The sequence below is a fragment of the Cheilinus undulatus genome, linkage group 9, assembly GCF_018320785.1.
Source record: "Cheilinus undulatus linkage group 9, ASM1832078v1, whole genome shotgun sequence".
NCBI lineage: Eukaryota > Metazoa > Chordata > Actinopteri > Labriformes > Labridae > Cheilinus > Cheilinus undulatus.
In genome coordinates this window covers 12475621-12495184 of record NC_054873.1, presented here as the reverse complement: position 1 = coordinate 12495184, position 19564 = coordinate 12475621, and the positions used below count along the sequence as shown (strand labels likewise).

The 19564-nt window shown below is 37.9% G+C and overlaps 2 protein-coding genes across 6 annotated transcripts in view; one reads left to right on the top strand and one right to left on the bottom strand.

The window, feature by feature from the left end:
- The window catches only part of poc1b (POC1 centriolar protein B), a 79135-nt gene extending 69611 nt beyond the window's left edge, over nt 1–9524 (bottom strand). Inside the window, exons 1-10 of one of the 3 annotated variants that reach the window (XM_041794774.1) lie at nt 9496–9524; nt 9228–9372; nt 7974–8058; nt 7032–7203; nt 6668–6847; nt 4316–4423; nt 3227–3342; nt 2915–3048; nt 352–420; nt 56–208 (exon numbers count right to left, since the gene is read on the bottom strand). In XM_041794774.1, the coding sequence (XP_041650708.1) occupies nt 56–208; nt 352–420; nt 2915–3048; nt 3227–3342; nt 4316–4423; nt 6668–6847; nt 7032–7203; nt 7974–8058; nt 9228–9242 (1032 nt within the window). In that variant the 5' untranslated portion in view covers nt 9243–9372; nt 9496–9524. Of the gene's footprint in view, nt 1–55; nt 209–351; nt 421–2914; nt 3049–3226; nt 3343–4315; nt 4424–6667; nt 6848–7031; nt 7204–7973; nt 8059–9227; nt 9373–9445; nt 9468–9495 lie in introns of those variants that run through there. The other 2 variants (XM_041794776.1, XM_041794777.1) reach the window with 2 other exon arrangements.
- Nucleotides 9525–10056: 532 nt separating this feature from the next.
- cep41 (centrosomal protein 41) lies at nt 10057–19034 on the top strand. 3 transcript variants are annotated; one of them, XM_041794766.1, is made up of 11 exons: nt 10057–10141; nt 10473–10536; nt 10646–10693; nt 11065–11126; nt 11700–11769; nt 11914–12043; nt 14264–14427; nt 14510–14577; nt 14684–14798; nt 15687–15905; nt 17657–19034. In XM_041794766.1, exons 1-11 carry the CDS (start codon nt 10109–10111, stop codon nt 17782–17784), a joined length of 1101 nt encoding a protein of 366 aa, XP_041650700.1. In that variant the 5' UTR covers nt 10057–10108; the 3' UTR covers nt 17785–19034. The 3 variants fall into 3 exon arrangements, with proteins under 3 accessions (XP_041650700.1, XP_041650699.1, XP_041650698.1); XM_041794765.1 differs by having other exon boundaries at nt 11911–12043; XM_041794764.1 differs by having other exon boundaries at nt 11899–12043.
- Nucleotides 19035–19564: the final 530 nt, after the last annotated feature.

Here is a 19564-nt window from a genome sequence, read left to right as displayed (position 1 = left end):
GTGCAGGGGGATGTGGTTTCAAATGTTAGTTTATAAAAGTACTCTAGTGTCTGACCTGAATGGCTCTGGGCTGCTGGTGGTGAAGGTGGGGTCCTCTAGGGTGAATGTCAGTCAGGTGCGGCGGTGGATCAGGGGTGGACCTCCGGCTGTGCTGCTGCAGGACGTCCTGGTAAGATCTGGTGTCAAAGTTCGTCCTCCACATCAGCACCTAGGGGATTAGGAGACCAGAATAACTTCTATGACCCACAGTTTTCACATTGATTGAGCAAAATAAAATCAAAGTATAACCTTTAATTTTAAAGTTAGTGAGAGAATGAGAAACGCAGATATATTTTCCAATAACAAACAAACCTGACGATCAGCTCCACCTGAGGCAAAGAGGTCTCCAGTCCTGGAAAAGGTGACTGTGTGTACAGCACCCTGGAACAATACGTCAACAATACTTTAATTCATTTCTACTTAGAGCAAATACTGGAACTTATTTGTCCATAGACAGCACTTTTTGATCTAGCAGTGCCTATAACCTCAGTTTCAGAGCTTTTTTTACGCTACTTTATGCATTATGACCTCTGCTTGTTTAATAGTATCTTGTATGCTTTATCTTTTCCTTTATTCAAGGTAAGCTAACCAAGAAAACATGAAAACAATGTAAAGGAATCCTGTCCTGAGATTAGCAGCTGTTTCAGACATGAATATTTCCAATGCACAATATTGGATTTTTGACAATATCTGATATATATGGTCATTTTTGCATCTCTTTTTTTTATACTGATATCAAATTACACAAGCTTCTGCCTTGAACTCCAGACTTAATGCTTTCTTTATGAGGTGAAGAAAAGGATAGGGAATGTTTTTTTGAATAGCACCTGGTTTTAAAGCAGTTCTACTGCCAGACTGAGGGTATAGTTCATAGTTCAGCTATTAGTAACCGCCATTAATAAAATAACAAATGACTGAGTAAGTAGTACCAGTACCAGATGGTACCAGAAATGTCTGGAAACACATCTGAGGTGTTAAGAAACTAACCTAAAGTCTCTTGATTTAAGACTTTATGTTACAGGCTATTTTAAGTAAATCATCAATTAAATTATCTATTTAGCCCAACTGAGTATTATCAAGTAAAATGGATAGTTTCTTAAATTTAAATTTTATCTGGCACGCCAGAAAGACTGTTTCATATATCCATTTGGGATACAATCCACTGTTAAAACCTCCCATACAAAATGTTTAAGGAAGGGCAGGACTGTTCAAAAATTCTTGGACAATGTTCTGTCCGTCACATTTATGATGGGCCAATCAGAGCATCAAGACAAAACGAGCTCTGATAAGTGACATTAGCTCAGCAGGCAGGCGCTTTCATAGTTTAGGAACGGTGGAGCTCGCTGGTGGATAAAACTCACGCCGAGGCCAGTCAGGGAAAAGGACAAAAAACATCTTCTTGATCAAGAGAAGCTTCCAGAGGGGTTCTTTGCTCGTCTTCCAATAAAGAAATGCAGTCCAGATCTGATGAAGACTATTGCAAAGCTACGTCTGAGCTTCTGAATTGCATGCAATACAACTAAAACCCATAACTATCCCCAACTCATGTCAAAGCAGGTTGGGAGAAGAGCATTAAGTCTTCTCCGCCCATAAAATCTCTCTTTAGTATCTCTAAAATGTGAACACATTAAGGTTAGTGTCTGTTACGAACAGAAAAAGAAGAAAAAGAGGAGACAGTGATGTCTCCCGGTCATCACTCTCTTGTTTTAATAAAGAAATGTGGCCCTGTTCTGATAAACATGCATCTATAACATTGGTTTTCAACTGGTTGAGTCATGGGACCCACCATCAACACCTCAAGGAGAACTGTAACCCAAATTTTGGAGATTTTTTTGGTCAGTTAGATGTATTTAATAAAAAATAGTGGATATTGGGCTTATGACAATACAAAAGGTGAAACAAGACAATGAAACAGGACAAAACATGCATGTTTTATAGAGTCTCATTGACAATTTGACACAATTTTTTTCCCAAGCACTCATACCAACCCACTGAAAAGGGCTTTGCGACCCACTTTTGGGTCCCGACCCACCAGTTGAGAACCACAGATCTGTACTATAGCTACATCCAAGCTAATTGCTACATCTGCAGCAGCCATTACAACTGGTGTGCAGTACAACACGCCCCAGCCTGTAGCTACCGCCTTGTTCTCCTCAAACTGGTCCAGTCACAAACGTTGTAGACTGGAGCTTTGCATGGTGGATTTGCTTGATGACAGACATGAAATCTGGCCACTCCATCTCAGCTTTGCAGGGGTAGTTGAAATGATCATGAAGTAATGTTGAGCTTATCAATGACAATTTATATTACCTCTTAGCATCAAGCTAACAAATGCAAATGTACATCTCTGCCCTTCTCTTAGAATTTTCAAATTTTCTTCAAAGAACTTCAGGTGACTTTTTGAGTAATTTTCTTTGAAATGTGCATTCCTAACACGTACGGCCAACATATCAGCAGACACTGTCTTATCTTCCAATACACAAATTTTGCCGATAATATCATGCAACACTACTGGATATTGTACCCTCAAATGACCCCCCCGTTATAGACAAAGTTTCTATCAGAAGATCCACCACTTCTTAAGTCTCACCAGCCATCGCAGAGGAAGTGACAATGACTAGCTCAGCAGTGCTCCAAAAGTTGAGACATTTTTGACTGAGACTGCAGAGACAAACAACCGCAGATGCTGAGGTGTTTATGCGCTCAGGAAACTCAGCACTGAAAATGCTGGACTGCACTGGTCTTGTATTAAAAATGAGCAGTGCCAGCACAAACCCCAAAAATTCTTCTATGGCCACAGGCCCTTATGCTCCTAAGAAAATCAACTATTGTCTGATGTTCTTTGTTGGACTACTGAGCTGTGCTGTGGTGCCACCTTGTGTCCATGGAGGGTGTAGATGAGGCGTCCCTCCAGCAGGTCCAGGATTTTCACAGTGCTGTCACTGGAGCCACTGATCAGGTAATTGTTGGACGGATGAAAGGAAAAGCTGTTGATTCCTGCACTGTGGACTGGTTAAAAGTAGAAAAAGAAGTTTGACACTGCAATTCTCAATAAGATAAAGACAGGAAAAACTTTTAAAGGGGTTTGGCAACATGCGGGATAATGGATGAGCTTTTTCTGAAGCTATTATTGAGACATAATCAGTTATTTTTCAAGTGTTTTATGGTGTAACTGTGGCTGAGATACCTTGATAATGCTGAATCAGCTTGTTTGTGCGTAGATCCCAGATTTTTAGGGAACTGTCAGCTCCTGAGGATGCGATGCAGGTACCACTTGAGTTGAAATCAACAAACGTTGCTGATCTGGAATAACAAGTGGGAGACATTGAACTGCACCAAATAACGACTTGCATGTACAGTGCCTATAAAAAGTATACACCCTCTTAGATGTTTTACTCTTTTACTGGTTTTATAAATCAGTCATGGTCAATGTGATTTGGCTCTTTTGGCAGAAAAATTTTACCAAAAAAACCCTTCATTGTCAAAGTGAAAGCAGATTTCTACAAAGTTATGGCAACTAAGTAAAAATATGTAATGTAAAATAAGTGACTGCATAAATATTTACCCACTTTAAAGTAATTCAACAGAGGTCCAGCCAATTGGTACTAGTAGTCTCACAATTAGTGAGATGTAGATCACCTGAGTGCAGTGAATGTGTCCCAAGTGACACCTGTGTCTGGAAGGTTCAGTCACCGGTTGATCAGTATTCCTGGCTACCATTGCACCAAGGTTACTGAAAAATAAAGTTTTACCTTATATATTTCTAACTGACATTACTTTGTAGAAATCAGTTTTAACTTTGACATTAAAGAGGTTTTTCCTGTATATTTTTTTGTTAAAAAAGCCAAATTATATTGACCATGACTGATTTATAAAATCAAAAGAGTAAAACATCAAAGGGTGCGAATACTTTTCATAGGCACTGTAAATATAACACAACAGCGCTTTCTATGGAAGGCACAAAACAGTAAAATTCAAATTGGTTTTTGTTTGTGTCAGTTTTAAAGCTTTTTTAAAAACATCAAATTAGTTTAAGTGATGTTTTGCCTTTATTGTGAAATACACACTCTTCACATCCTGGTACATCCTGTTTGGAAAATGTTCTCCTCTTCATTACATAAGGGAGAATATAATGTCCAGAGATTACACAAAAGAGACAATTAGAGTGACTAGAACAGTATTGTGTAACAAAGCTTGAATTAAAGCCAAAATCCAATAAAAAGGCAAACCTAGTGCTAAGAAGGATGACATCAAAGCTAGGTTATTTAAAACCTACCCTCCATAGTCAGTGAAACAGTTGATGCAGTGTTTGGTGGATGTGTCCCACAGTCGAACCGTGCGGTCGTCCCCACAGGAAGCAATCAGCCGCCCATCTGGAGAAAACCTTCATTAGGAAAAAATTCAAGCCTGTTTACCTCATTTGTTACTGTTGTATACACTGTAAGTGGGCATTTTAATTTATTTCTAATAATTATCTGAATAATTTTATCTATTGTATCTTTAACTATTCAGCAGGTACAGTTTAAGCTTACCTTAAAAACCGGATGCTTCTACATTTTGCCAGCAACAGCTTTACCTCTAAAGGCCTTAAATCAACTTTTCATTTGCTTTTTACACTTGCTTTGTTGCCAGTCTTTTTACTGCTTCTGTAAATTGACTAGATATCGTTGTAAATTAGGGCTGGCTCCTCCAATGATCTCTCAAGCACAAATAAAGGTTTCTTTACTGATTCACTGATTGATTCATGAAAGGAAACATATGCTAGTTAAACCATGACTGGGCAAATCCACTTTTTTGGTAATCCTCTGCTGAATAACCCTTGCAGGTACAAACTTCACCAAACTTCATCTTCTTGCAGTTTAAGGATGGGTTAAGTTTTCTCAGACTATACAGCACTGTGAAAAAGTGTTGCCCCCATTTTTCTGTGTTTTTGTCACACTTAAATGTTTCACATCATCAAACAAATTCCAATATAAAGATAACCCAAGTAAATAAAAATGTGTTTTTTTTTCCAATGATGATGTCATTTATTAAGGGAAAAATAGCATTCAAACCTACCTGGCCCTATGTGAAAAGGTAATTGCCCACTAAACCTAATAACTGGTTGTGCCATCCTTGGCAGCAACGACAGGCAAGTGTTTGCGATAGCTGGCACTGAGTCTTTCACACTTTGCAGTACTGTTGTAATTCAGCCACACTGGAGAGTTTTTGAGCATGAACAGCCTGTTTCAGGTTACACCACTGCATCTCAATCATATTTAAGTCCAGACTTTGACAATGCTTCTCAAAAACCTTCATTTTGTTCATAAGCCGTTCACAGGTGGACGTGCTGGTGTGTTTGGGATCATTGTCGTACTGCATAACCAACTGCTCTTGAGCTTGAGATCACGAACTGGTGTTGACGTTGACGTCTTAACGTTGAGTCATCAACAATGACCTTAACGGAGCCAAGTAAGGCCTGCAAGTCTTTGGATGTTGTTCTGGGTTCTTTTGTGACTTCCTGGATGAGTTGTCGATGCGCTCTTCTGAGTTTTTTTTTTTTTTTTTTTGTAGGCCAGCCACTCCTTGGAAGGTTCACCACTGTTCCAAGTTTTCTCCATTTGTGGATAATGGTTCTCACCCTGGTCCCCTGGAGTCCCAAAGCCTTACAAATGGCTTTGTAACCCTTTCCAAATTGATAGGTGTCAATGACTTTGTTTCTCATTGTTTTTTTAGATAGCAATATAAGGTGTTGCTTTCTGAGATCTTAAAACCTACTTCACTTTGTCAGACAGATTATATGTAAGGGTTTCTGGATTCAGCAAATCTGGCAGTAATCAGGCCTGGGTGTGGCTAGTGAAATTGAACTAAGCTTTATAAAAAGAAGTGGTTCATCACAGTTAATTCATGATTTAATAAGGGGGGGGCAATAACTTTTGGTTGGCTATTCTATCTTAATAAATGAAATCATCATTTAAAATAAGAATTTTGTATTTCTATACCGTTTATCCCATTGGGGGTTGGAGCATCCCAGCTGTCATTGGGTGAGAGGCAGGGTAAATACTGGACTGGACGCCAGTCAATCACAGGGCTGCTATATAGAGACAAACAGACAGGCACACTCACATTCACACCTACGACCAATTTTAGAGTGATCAATCAACCTAATAAGCTGGTCTTTGGTGGTGGGAAGGCCCTGACAGGGAAGCGAACCATCAACCTTCTTGCTGTGAGGCAACAACACTAACCCCTGTGCCACCATGCAGCCCATTAATGTGGCTAATGTGCAAAAACAACAACAAATCAGAAAGGGAGCAAATACTTTTTACAACACTGTACTATAGTAAAGGAATTACTTTTTGTTGGAGGGTTGATGCAAAGTCAGCATTAAAACAATGACATTCAACTACATTAAAAAAAAATCTATACATCTACCCTAATTAACTGTGAGTTTTACAATTCACAGAGCATAGCTGTATGTGCCAGGCTCTAAAAAATGCATACTTGATGTGTACTTGTTTGTATTTGGAAGAACAATTCCTCGGTAAAACATACTAAAACTTAATTACAGAAGTATTATAGCAACTTTTTAAACAACAGGTGATATGCACTAGCATAAATATAACATAATGGAAGTTAGAGAAGGTACCTGGCACAGCGCACCCAGTTGGTGTGCTGGGTGAGAGAGTAGACAAAGCACTGCCGCTGAACACTCCACACTTTGACAGACTTGTCATCAGACGCTGTCACCAGTCTGTGACCATCATGAGAGAAGGCAACACTTCTGACAGCAGCTGTGTGAGCTTTGAACACAGTTGAGTCTCCTTTCCTATAACAGATACATTAAAAAGGATTCAAAACCAAGACTCAAACAGTCACACATTGTGGCCAGTTTTGTGTTCAAGTTAAGTTTACAGAAAGACTAATTTGAGCACTAAATGATTTGTTTTACATTTCCTGACCGACTCTTCTGTGTAAACAAAGAGGTTCCGTTTGAAATGACTTGAGCTTACATGGTTGGGGTCCACAGTCGGACTGTTTTGTCCTTGGAGGAAGTGGCTGCCAGGTTACCAAACGGAGAGAACTGCACTGACGTGATGGCATCTTGGTGGCCAACAAAGCGGAAAGCCCTCCCTTTAGGAGCCAGGTTCCAGATCATCAGAGTCTTATCTGCTGACCCTGAGGCTACAGGAAGACAAAATTGTTGTTCATCATTTTGGCAACCTGCTGAAGCAGATACTGACATGTATGTACATTTTTCCACCTATTTACAAAGACCATCATGGACATTTTGTTGCAGACTTTACATTTATTATACCTATTAATATCACAATAGCTTACTGGCAGATATAGACAAAAATTCCCCATAAAAGGGCCACACCACTGTTAAAGAAACCAATAAGACCTTCCTATGTAAAAAGTAGTGATGTGCAATTAATCCAGTTTCAACATGAAACACAATTTTGTCTCCCACTTTAAGAAAACAGGATAATTGTGATTAGACGATTGCCGAGCCACATGCCATGTTACACTCATTTTGTCCATAAGTTTGGTCACCTGGCAAATGTTTCAGTGTCAATATTTTTTGATTCATTATTTTAGGTTCATCCATTTTAATTTAATCAAATCTTTCAAGATATTCTAATTTTTTAGATGCACCTGTACATGTGCATGTCAAGCATGCTTACCACACAAGAAGTAAGTCATTGTCTATAAATTCCTTTTACAAGTAAAGGTGTGCAGTCTTTATTGAAAATCTAATATATCAATGTACCAAAAATCAATGATTACGACTACTGTATAAATAACTAGTTTAGATGATTTAGGGACATAGGAATTAAAGTAAGAAAATTCATGAGAGTACAGTGATATATATAATGAATATTTTACCATTTCTGGGAATCAACACTACACTGTCTGTTTACATAAATATATATTTAAAAAGCAGAAATTACCCAGTTGTTTGCGATTTGGATTGAAGTCTGTGCAAGTGACAGCATCTTTATGGCCTTTGAAGTGTCTCTCGAGGGTTGGATCCTCCTGCAATGACAGAAATGCACAGAAAGTGAGGAAACCCCTGACTCCCTCTGCGTTTTGACAGATCCTCACTGAACGTTTAGGAAAATAATCGAATTGCAATTTTTTTCTCCAATATTGTGATTGTGATTTGATATGTGATTATTCCTTAACTATCTTTTATTCCTTAACAAGGGCTGAACAATTCTTTAAAAATATCTCATACTGAAGATTTTGACTTGCATTGAAAATTGGATATGAGATGCTGCATTGAAGGTTTTTGTCATTCTCATTTAATAAGAAAAAAGTACAAAAATGAAGGTAGGATTTTTTAAAAACTATTCTAAAAAACAATTTGCACTTGAATGATTGCATTATATGACATGCATAGCAGCTCTGCTGCAAAAAAAAAGTTTAAACCTGCTATTTTGACACAAATTTCAGGTCAAAGAAATATTGCACCGTCTGCCATGTGAAAATTGCGACAGGCCATATTGTGATTTAATCTAATTTTCGATTGATTGACCAGCCCTACTGTGAATGAATATTCCTCTGTCCAGGGTTTGCAGCTAGTCAAAAATATTGGTGCTCACAGGCACAAAAAAGAGGGATCACTCTACCCCTGTGCTGGTCTCTCTATACAAGCTTCCTGTTCCCTACAGGACTGAATTGAAGATTTTACCTTAAAGCTCTTTGTGGTTTGGCAGCAGCTTACTTGTGTGAACTACTTCATGTTCATGCTCCAGTCAGAGCACTGTCTGCCAACCAGCTGCTCCTGGATGTGCCACCACTGAGTTTAAAACCTGATTGTAAAAACATCCACCTAGTTAGACTCTGCTCACAATTTGTTGAAGATTTTGGATATAACATTTTAAAGGTTAGTAAACCTTTGACGTCAAGGAAAACTGGCGTTTACTGTAGTGGAGTGCTGGGACAGAGTCTGCCTGAGTCGAAAGAAAAGAGCTGGAGGCCTTTGTTTACCCACAAGAGAGTCCTCGGCGCTTTAATGTGTCTGCATACGGAGGACCCTGAATGTATTTGACAGCCCCACTCAAAATCCAATTAGTAACACCTCCTGTATGGTAATACTGCAGCTAGCAAACTCTTCCGACTCAGCAACCATTAACACCACTATTTAACCACTCGTACTTTTGCTCATTAGGTTGTAATGAATTACTGCAACATATACTTACCAAAACAGACGCCATTTGGTGTTAGACAAATGCTGTCAAAGGAAAAGTGGAGTCGTTTCAGCTCTGTAACGTTTCCTCCATGGCTGTCAAACAGTGCGCCTTCAAGAACTCAGACCAGATCTATCGAACTCAGATAAGACATGTTCTGTTCATTATTAGTTGACAACCTTCATTTACGTTTAATATTACGGGCTGTAAACAAGGCAAAAGATGATTACTTTCATATTAAGTCGATTAAAAACCGCAATTCTACTGCGAACTAACTAACCTGTAGCTACATGTTGACGAAGAGAGTGGTGCTGCATTCAGGAACAACTTGGAAAAAACGTAGATAAAAGCATCCAAAATAAAAATTAAATTCACACATCATTCTTGGGTTGATTTGAGTTGGAAATGAGAACGACAATCAACTGGAAAATTTATTAATTGTTAATTTAGCCATGCCTACATCAGTGTTTCATATTAAGTCGTAGTGAATGCGCCGCTGCGAAATGTACTTAACACCGAAAGAAGAAAAAGATGGAGAACTGCATACAGTAATAATGATAAACAGACATGTTTGTGAATTATAATTCAGGTAAATAGTATGTAGACATCTTCGTGGATCGAATTACAGTTCTAGTAATTTTTTTATTTTTTTTTTTTTTATATGCATTGTTTTGATTAAATTCAGTTAATCCCGGGATAACTGAACGCAGCATGTCATTAAGGAGGAGCGTCTTCTGCTGCTAAGCAACTAGCCAGCATTAACATATGAAACTGTTCTGAAGGCACCGCGACACAGTATCGGCTTCTCTGATTGGCCTGTGAAACACTGGTGGCAAATCAGCGAAGAGATTGTTAAACTTGGAATTTGATGTTATGTATTTCAGTTTGAAAAGATGTCGCTCAACCGGGGTATCGGCAGTGTAGAGGTAACGTCAGTTTAATGTCAGTTTAAGACATTCTTAGTAAGTTTATAACTTGTGGAATTGCGCTATTGATGATTTTATGCACTGAGACTACAGCCTGACTACAGATACAGATGTAGCAGCTATAGTGAGCTAGCTAGTTAGCTACAGTGACAGTGTTGAGTTACCATATCAACGACTGTGCACCTGTAAGAATCAGAACCTCGTTTTACGTAATGCTAGCATTGATAAAATCCCTTGTGTTTCCAGACTAACCTGATAATTTTCCTCATTTCTACCCCATGTTTGTTAGCTAGCCTTACATTTAAACCCATGGTTGTGTTTTTCTTTACAGTACATGAAAAAGAGGATACCGAAAAATGCGAAGTACCAACATGTTAAAACAAGGCTGGATACAGGTATGCTGTTCATCTAAGAATGCACAAAATTTTGTGAAAGCGTTAGATGAGATAAAAATGCTTCATTTGCTTCCTTAGTTTGAATTCACCTGTTAATCTCATGTTACAGGCTGCAGCCTCACAAAGTATATGGAGAGACTGGAAGAGATTAAAAGAAGTAAGTTAACTGTTTGTTTGGTAAGTGATTGTGCCTGTGTTTATCATTGCCATGTTAATCTTTGCTCTATATAAGTTGAGTGACACGTCTTAACTGTTTTATAGTTTTAGGATTTTTTTTTCTGGCATTTAAAGAAGAGGTACTGACTTTTATTAACAGGAGATGTTTGATAATGAAACACTTTAAACTTGAGTCTCAAGAGGAATGAATTTTTGATCTTTCCAATGGCAGTTCTTCAAGTTGTAGTCACAACACAATGGATTATTAAACAAAAGAATAGTAATCCATGCCAGACCAGCCAGGCTTTTTGACTGCATGCTGAAATGTAAGCATCTTCTGGTATAGCTTTTATTTATTTTTCTGTTTTTCAGATTACAGATATAGAAAAGATGAAATCTTCAAGCGGTTGAAAGTGACTACATTTGCACAGTTGGTAAGCATTTATGTTGATTTCCTGGCATTACTTTAATGGGCTGCAGAGCTTATGTCAATGTATGTAATACTGGGAAGCAGAAAGTTATTTTTAGTGTCCATTCTAAGGCTGTGCAATTAATCAAAATTAAATTAAATCACAATCTGCAATTTTCTAATTGCAGACGATGCAATATGTCTTTAACCTGAAATGTGTCAAAGTAATTTAGCTTTATGTTTCTGTGACTGTCTGTTTTTAAAGCAGCACTGTTATCAGATATGGCATTTTAACTTTGCTGTACTGACTGTAAAATTGACAATTAAGGTATTCTATTCTATTGTAGTTCAATACATGTTTTTGCAGCTGAGATTTTATGATCTACACATTATGCAAACTTTAAAGTGTCTTTTTTTCCAGAACAGTTCACAGAAAATCCCACTTTCATTGTTTTTGTATTTGTTTTTCTTAATGAAAATGACAGTGCCATAAAATGGTTGTTCTCTTTAAGGCTTCATTTCCAGCATGAGCATTGTGGTTTCTGAAATTTTCATTTATTTATCTGTATTTTATCATTTATGTATTTATTTGCAACAGATACTTCAGGTAGCCTCTATATCAGACCTAAATGAAAGTGAGAATGACAGTGAATCACATGTACCAGAAGGTAAGAAGGCAACTTAAATTTGAGAAAATACAAATACTCGTCAGTTACTTACATTAATTATCTCAATATTCTGTAATAAACATTTTATTTTATGTTATACAATGTTGGTGACAATATATTGACTTTCAGATGGTTTGTCAGCAGTTTCTGATGCAGATCTGGAGGGTTTATCAGAACATACCAACAGTTCTCCTCGGATGTCACCACATTCAGACCACCAAGACACAGGAGAAAACAAGGACCTCTGCCATACTTCCAGGTCAACACTACTGAGGTACTGTATGACTTAGCACCTGGTAATGCTCCCTACATAATTTTGCTCAAATGAAAAAACCCTCTGAAACTGTACCATTTTTTAAAAGTGGCCTGAATAATTGTTGAAATAAAGATAGAATAGTTAGAATGATAACAAAATATGAACTCAAAAATTGTTGGCTTTGTCTCAGTGCTGGATGGATGCGAATGGGGCAGCTGCATTTAACTGCATAACAGATTGTTTTTCTTCTATTTAAAAAAAAAAAAATTACATGTTCACCTTTGAAATTTCTGCCCTAATCCCAGTATGAAAGGTATGCTATGTCAAGTGTCTTGAAATCTTGAAAAATAAAAAACTAGATGTTTTTTAACCAGTGTTTACACACGCATGCAGATAATTTCACAATGGTAGAGGCTGAAGATGCTTTTTGATAGGTTGTGGTTGTCACAATCTATGATCCTGAGTTTCACCCACCACCCAACATTCAGCTGTAACACCACACCCATCATATCTGTGTCTACACATTTGCTAACTTTGCTTCAATTTTATTGTCCCATAAGACCTCCACCCAGAGTACCTCACAATAACCCCCCTGTCAACAGGTCTTAGCTTCCTCACCTGCCCCCCCCCCCAAGCTTGAACATGAACCCCAGGAGTGTAACTCTACCTGCAGTACCTCCAGGGAGGGGGACTGGGCCTCTGTGATGACAGAGGTTACCCTCCCGTTTGGGAGGACAGGTAGACAGAAAAAGTAGGACAGTTCTGGTGTAGAAACACACAAGGGCAAAGTGGTACAACTTCCCTGCTTTGTTTAAACATTTAGTTATTCATATCAGGGTAATAATAGTTTCAGATTTTCATCAGTTTTTGTTTCATTTCAGTTTTTAATTCAGTTTTTATTTAGTAAAAATGCTTCATTTTAATTACATTTTTATTCATTTGGAGTTAGTTTTAGTTTTTCTGTGATATAAGTTACTTGTCAGAAAAAAGTCCCAAAAGGGCAAGAAAAAGTATGCGTCAAACAGTTTTTATAATGCATGGACTCCTCATTTTATTCATTGAAATTTGATGTTTGAATACAACTCAAGGCCTGAAATTGACATTGTGTCTTTTCAATCAAATCATTTTACACTACCTAGGCATGGGTGTACATGTCGGTCAGTATGCTGCTGTCAAAAACTAAACTAAGGTTGTTTGTCTCAAATGTTTTTTTTTTAATTATTATTTATTTTTAGTTTGTTTTTTCAAGACACAGTTGTGGTTGTATTTTTTTTTGTAAAGCCTTGTTTTTATTTTAGTTTGAGTTCACTGAAATTATTTTTACATTTTAGATAAGTTATTTCTTTCACTCATTCATTCATTATAATAACCTTAGTGCCAATTTCTTCTGGTTTCCTTTTAATTGGTTTGAAACTACAGATTGGGGGATGACCGCTATTGGATTTTCAGGGCTGATACCATTACCGATTATTAGTAGTTAATGAGACCGATAACTGATAATTACAACCAATGTGTATTTATTATGATGTACAAAATGTACTTAATGTGGCAAAAGTAAAATTGCATGATCAAAAAGGGAAGGAAAAGAAGCAGTTTAGCCCTATCTCTATCAATATGAGAAACGACACAGAGCAACACAGGGGAAACAGGAAAACAGGAAGTGATGCCATACTCCCACTGTGTCAGTGGTACCCAGGATTAAGTGATTGGCCAGTACTCATGTGACAGCTAGCCAATCAGATTGTGTTTTATACAGGATATTTGGTGAGACAATGGAGAGGGAAAAGAAACCAGAGGGGAAGTCAAACTTTACAGCGGAACTAAAGTAGCACTTTTTGATTAACTTAATTGATTAATCAGTAAAACAAAATGACAATGACAATACTTGGCCAAGTATTAGCTTCAATAATTGATCAGGCTGATAATCAGTTAACCCCAACTACAGATCAGTGCAACTTCCAGGAACAAAATCAGTACTGCTGGACAATGCGGGACAATTATTTCCTGTTTGTTGTTGCTTTGGTACATCATAACAAGTAACTGGTCATCCTCATCCTTTTATTATTACATAGGAACTACAATTGCTGTACATTTGTTCCTTATCTAGCAAAAGAAAATCTGTAAAAGGGAGCCCACTTAATAGCTTTAAGATGAAATAATGTTGTCCATGAAATAATGTTGTCCATGATATATATATCCAACAGAAACGGCAGCCTCTGACATATTTGTCATTCACAGTGTTATCAGTGGTGTTGGAGAGCTGAACCTTGACAGGAACAATCAGAAGGACAGTGAGTCAGTGGTAAGCTCAGAGCCAGCTGACAGGCCCTACCCAGACTGCCCCTACCTACTGCTGGATGTACGAGACCGGGACTTATACGATCGCTGCCACATCATCAGCGGTAGGTGCAAGACCACTGAGAACATTTTGACATCTGTTACTAAAGATATAAATTGTTATTTCAATCATTCCGTCCTCTTCAGCACACAGTTTCCCCATTGCCATGCTGTCCCGAACCATGAACCCCTACTCAAAAGAAGTGCTGGAATATGTATCCTTCAACACAAACCACTCATCATTTGTACCATATTCCTTGTCATTCTGTGCAGTTAAATCAGTATTTGGACTAGTGTGAACTTAACTCATATCCTGTGTAGAAAAACTCTGCAGGAAGGATCATCATCGTGTATGATGAAGATGAGATGATAGCAAGCCAAGCGGCCACCATTATGTGTGAAAGAGGGTTTGAGAATCTGTTTATGCTGTCTGGAGGTAATGTATCACTCATGCTGTCTTGTCCTTCTAAAGTAAACCACTGTAAAGATTCAGGGCTCCGGATTGGTTTTACCACTGTTCCTGAAGCTAAAAAACACTTTTAATTTGAAGTTAATTAAAATCGTCCCATCCAAATGTTGCTTCTTTACTCATTGAGACCACTGGAATGCTGAAATGATGCCTTTGCAATGATAATAAATAAAAGATGCCTCAAAACACAATCAATCATGATTTTGCTGCCATATTATGCATCCAGACTGATGACCTTATGACTATTAATGTGAGTGAGAATGAGAATAATTCAATCAATTAAAGTTCTGTGGTGGAGAATCACCCATTTGGACTAAATTATGGTCACCAAATTTCCCATGTGTAACCATGTGGTGATGATCGCAGGGTTCACTTTGTTATTTCCTGAGCAGAAGATTTTATGAATACAACAACAAAAAACATGGGTTATATAATTAAAAAAAAATATTTTCTTCCCGATGTACTCTTGAGAGAGATTTCTTTTCTTCCTTTGCACATTTTGTGTGGTTCCGTGGAACGGGACATCCTTAGCCTAAAGCCATGTCAAGATGCCATCTGATGTTTTGACATGTCTCACTGCCATTTAGTCGCCACTTTAACTGGGGCTACAAATATCTTCTGATTGAATGAGTATCCTGAAAAGGTTTTAAAGGGAAAAACTGCAAGTCTAAATCTCACATGAAATGTTAGTGAATAACAGGAAATCTGGGGTGATTTTGTTTCAGTCTAAGATTTAAGAATGTTGAAGTTATACCACATGGTTTTTACTAATTTGTAATATCAGAATGAAACTGATTGGAAAAACAGCATAAATGCCAATTCTGTGTAATAAAAGAGTAATCCTGCATTTCCTAGGTCTCAAGGTAATTGCTCAAAAATTTCCAGAAGGCATGACGACAGGTTCCATCCCCACATCCTGCCTATCCTCTCCAACATCATCAAGGATGAAGAAGGGTTCTGTTGTGCCTCAGCAACCGATACAAGCAGCAGAGAAGAGATGGAGATTTACTTCAGACGAGCTGTCGAAGCTTCAGGAGCAGCTGGATGACGTCCTCATCCCCAGTAACTCCAGCAGTAAGACAAAACACACAGAAACACCAAATTCAGTTTTCCAGGTCATATTTAGAAAATTGATGTACAGTGCATTCAGAAAGTGTTCAGACCCCCTCACTTTTTCCAATTATGTTATGTTGCAGAGTGATGCCACAATCATTTAAATTCATTTTTCTATCATTAATCAACACTCAGTACCCCAAAATGACAATGTGGAAACAGAATTTTTGGAAAAAATAGCAAATTTATTAAAAAGAAAAAACAGAATCATCACACTGACATTAGTATTCAAACCCTTTTCTAAGTATTTACAGTGGTGTGAAAAAGTATTTTCCCCCATTCTGATTCCTGAGTTGTTGTTTTTTTTTTGCATAGTTATCGCACTTAAATGTTTCGGATCATCAAACCAATTTTTATATTTCACAAAGACAACCCAAGTAAATAGAAAATGCAGTGTTTGAATGATTATTTAATTATTTAAGAGAGGGAAAAAAATCCAAACCTATCTGGCCCTGTGGGGAAAAAGTAAGTGCCCCCTGATTCTAATAACTTGTGCCACCCTTGGCAGCAATAACTGAAATCAAGCGTTTGCAATAACAGGTGATGAGTGTTTCTCATCACTGTGGAGGAATTTTGACCCACTCTTCTTCACAGAATTTCTTTAACTCAGCCACATTGGAGGGTTTTCCAGCATGAACTGCCATTTAAAAAAACTGTGGTTAATCACAGTTTACTCATGATTTAACAAGGGGGGCAATTACTTTTTAACACAGGGCCTGATTTTTTTCCCCCCTTAAAAAAATTAAATAATCTTTCAAACACTGCATTTTCCATTTACCTTTTGAATGTGACACAACAAGCTTTGCACACCTGGATTTCGGGGATTCCCTGCCATTCCCTCTTTGCAAATCCTCTCAAGCTCTGTCAGAACTATTTCCAGGTCTCTCCAGAGATGTTCGATAGGGTTCTAGTCAGGACTCTCTTATAGTCTGGGCCACTCAACACATTCACGTAGTTGTCATTAAGCCACTCCTGTGTTGTATAGGGTCATGGTCATGTTGGAAGATTAACCTTCAGCCCAGTCTGAGGTCCTGAGTTCTCTGGAAAAGGTTTTCATCGAGGATACCTGCACACTTTGCTCAGTTTCAGCTTTCCCTCAACCCTGACCAGTCTCCCAGTCCCTGCTGATAAAAAACACCCCCACAGAATGATGCTGCTACCACCATGCTTCACTGTTTTCATGGTATTGGGCAGGTGATTAGCTGTGCCTGGTTTCCTCCTGTCATAACATTTAGAATTGAAGCCAAACAGTTCAATCTTGGTGTCATCAGACCAGAGAATCTTGTTTCTCACAGTCTGAGCATCCTTCAGGTCCTTTTTTTGCAAACTCCAAGCAGGCTTTCACGTGTTAAGCACTGAGGAGAGGCTTCTGTTGAGATAATCTGACATTAAGCCCAGATGAAAGCATTACGTTTTTTGGCTTGGCATGTAATGGAGGGTTTATCCCTAGATGTACGTGAATGAATAAAAAAACGTATTTTTAAAATCAACAATTGAACAAAAAGGTCAGTTTTTCTATCACTTATTGGCCATCAAAGGTAGGTAATGATCTGTTATCAGTATTGATCCAAAACAAAACTTATCATGCATCTCTGGTTTCATTTAGAACTAAAAGGTGGGAAAGATATAGCTGTGAATATTTCTCCTCTAAAATATGTATCTTCTTTACCTAAAAGATCTGCTTCCTCTTCCCATGGTTGTGTTATTTACAGGTCGCATGTCCAGCCGTATGTCAACCAGCAGCTCCCAGTCAAAAGCGTCCAGCACTCAGAGTCGACAGATTTCCTCCACAGCTGGGAGAGACAGCACCAGAGTTCAGAGCAGCAGACCCTGGAAATGACACTGACCACCATCCTCATCAACCCTAAACCTATAAACATACCTCCAGTGAAACGCTCATTCATGCCAGGTGATGTTTCTCATTTCCATAACTATTTCCCATCCAAAACAAACATTCCTTGCTGCAGTGCAGTCAGAGATGGAATGAAAACACCAAAATCCCTTTATGAAAGCAACATTAACACTTTACCATGAATGTGCAAAAATGTGGGTCTTAGCATCCTCCACCACCTCTACTTCAGATCCTGAATGTGAATTCTTCTCAGGTTTTGTGTCATTTCCCACTTGAGAAATCACACATACCGTGTGAAAGCAGGAAAATAATCAGCACAGAGTGCAAAAATAAAGAAAAATAATCTCACTCTTTCTGGTGACCAGCGCACCCTTTGTCTTCTCTGAGGATCTCTGTCAGATGAAGGCATTTCTCCATTTACTGTATGTTATTTTAAATTTACTGACTGAACGGTAGATTTTGAATGTTTGCACAGTGCCTCATCTGTGAACCTGAAATGTATTTGCACTCAGATTACTTTTTAAATTACTAAACACTAATCTCAGACATTTTTTCAGCAGCTGACGAACATGAGGAGGTAACCATTCAGTTTTTATTTACATCTCTGTCCTTATAAGACAACCTTCCTATTAGTGGTATACCTAAATAACTTGCTGAAAACAGAAGATGCTGATTTGACATGAAGGATATTCTGGGATGTTTTATATGAGATGTAATTTATATGACTTATGTTACAGAGCTTGTTCTATCCTGTAAAATAAGGCAAAACTGTGCTGTATTTTTGTAATTCTCTTCACATCGTCATGATTCCTACATCAGCAGCAACCATTTCTGATTCACTTATGCTGTTATTTGAGTTTCTTTGTGTGTGTGTTTAACATCGATTCCTGAAAGCCCACACAGTGACAGACTGTCTCATCTTCAGTGTCACTAAAGAAGGAAAATGGGTATTTTGTTGCTTATGTTAAAAATGAACATGCAGCACTTGAGTATCAACAGATGCATTTGTCAAACAGTATTGCTCATTTGTGGCCTTTTGTTTACTCGTGTGGTCGTGACTTGTTGCATGGTTCATGAGCAGTTCATTTTTAGATGCTTTGAAGTGCGTTTATTTAAATGACTGACTTCTTTGCAGGCCTTGTTTGTGTTTTTCACCATCAATCTTAACTCACACTAATGACCTGATTACATGATTTTATTTGTAAATTAATGTGGAATAAAGTGTTAATTCTTCTGTATCTGAGCTCCCTCTTTAACAACTGTTTGGAAATTTGATTTTATTTTCAACAGTAAAGACTGCAACAATGATTAAAATATTTCTTCTTCTATAGATTCTAAACAGTGTCTGTAGTAATGGGCTCAATGTAGCTGCTCTCTTATACACAGATGATATTGTTATTTACAGCGTAAGGGCTTTTTTAGTGCTGGGAGAAACCTCATTTTCAGAGCGCTTCTTACCAGTTTTTTTTTTCTTTCAATGTCACAAAAAGCAAGAAGTCCTGCTTTCTGGTAAAATACATAACATTATTTTAAAATAAACCTACTAAAAAAAGTCATTGAAACTAGTTAAGCTGTAACTTAAAGGGGGCATATTATGCAAAAAATCACTTTTTCAGGCTTTTCTAACAAAAATATGTGCCCCTGGCCTCTCCGCAATCCTATCAAGTACCAGAAAAATCTATTTCCTCTCCACCTTCCAGAAAATGTGTGCTGAAACAAGCCGTTCTCAGATTTTCCCCTCCTGATGTATTGTGGGGATTAAGCCCCG

Bases quoted from the DNA above. Each gene is read 5' to 3' on its own strand.
- cep41 (XM_041794764.1), top strand. From the start codon at position 10,109: ATGTCGCTCAACCGGGGTATCGGCAGTGTAGAG. The intron at 11,770-11,898 runs GTAAGAAGGCAA...ATTGACTTTCAG, and splicing joins TGAATCACATGTACCAGAAG to ATGGTTTGTCAGCAGTTTCT. The intron at 14,428-14,509 runs GTAGGTGCAAGA...CGTCCTCTTCAG, and splicing joins TCGCTGCCACATCATCAGCG to CACACAGTTTCCCCATTGCC.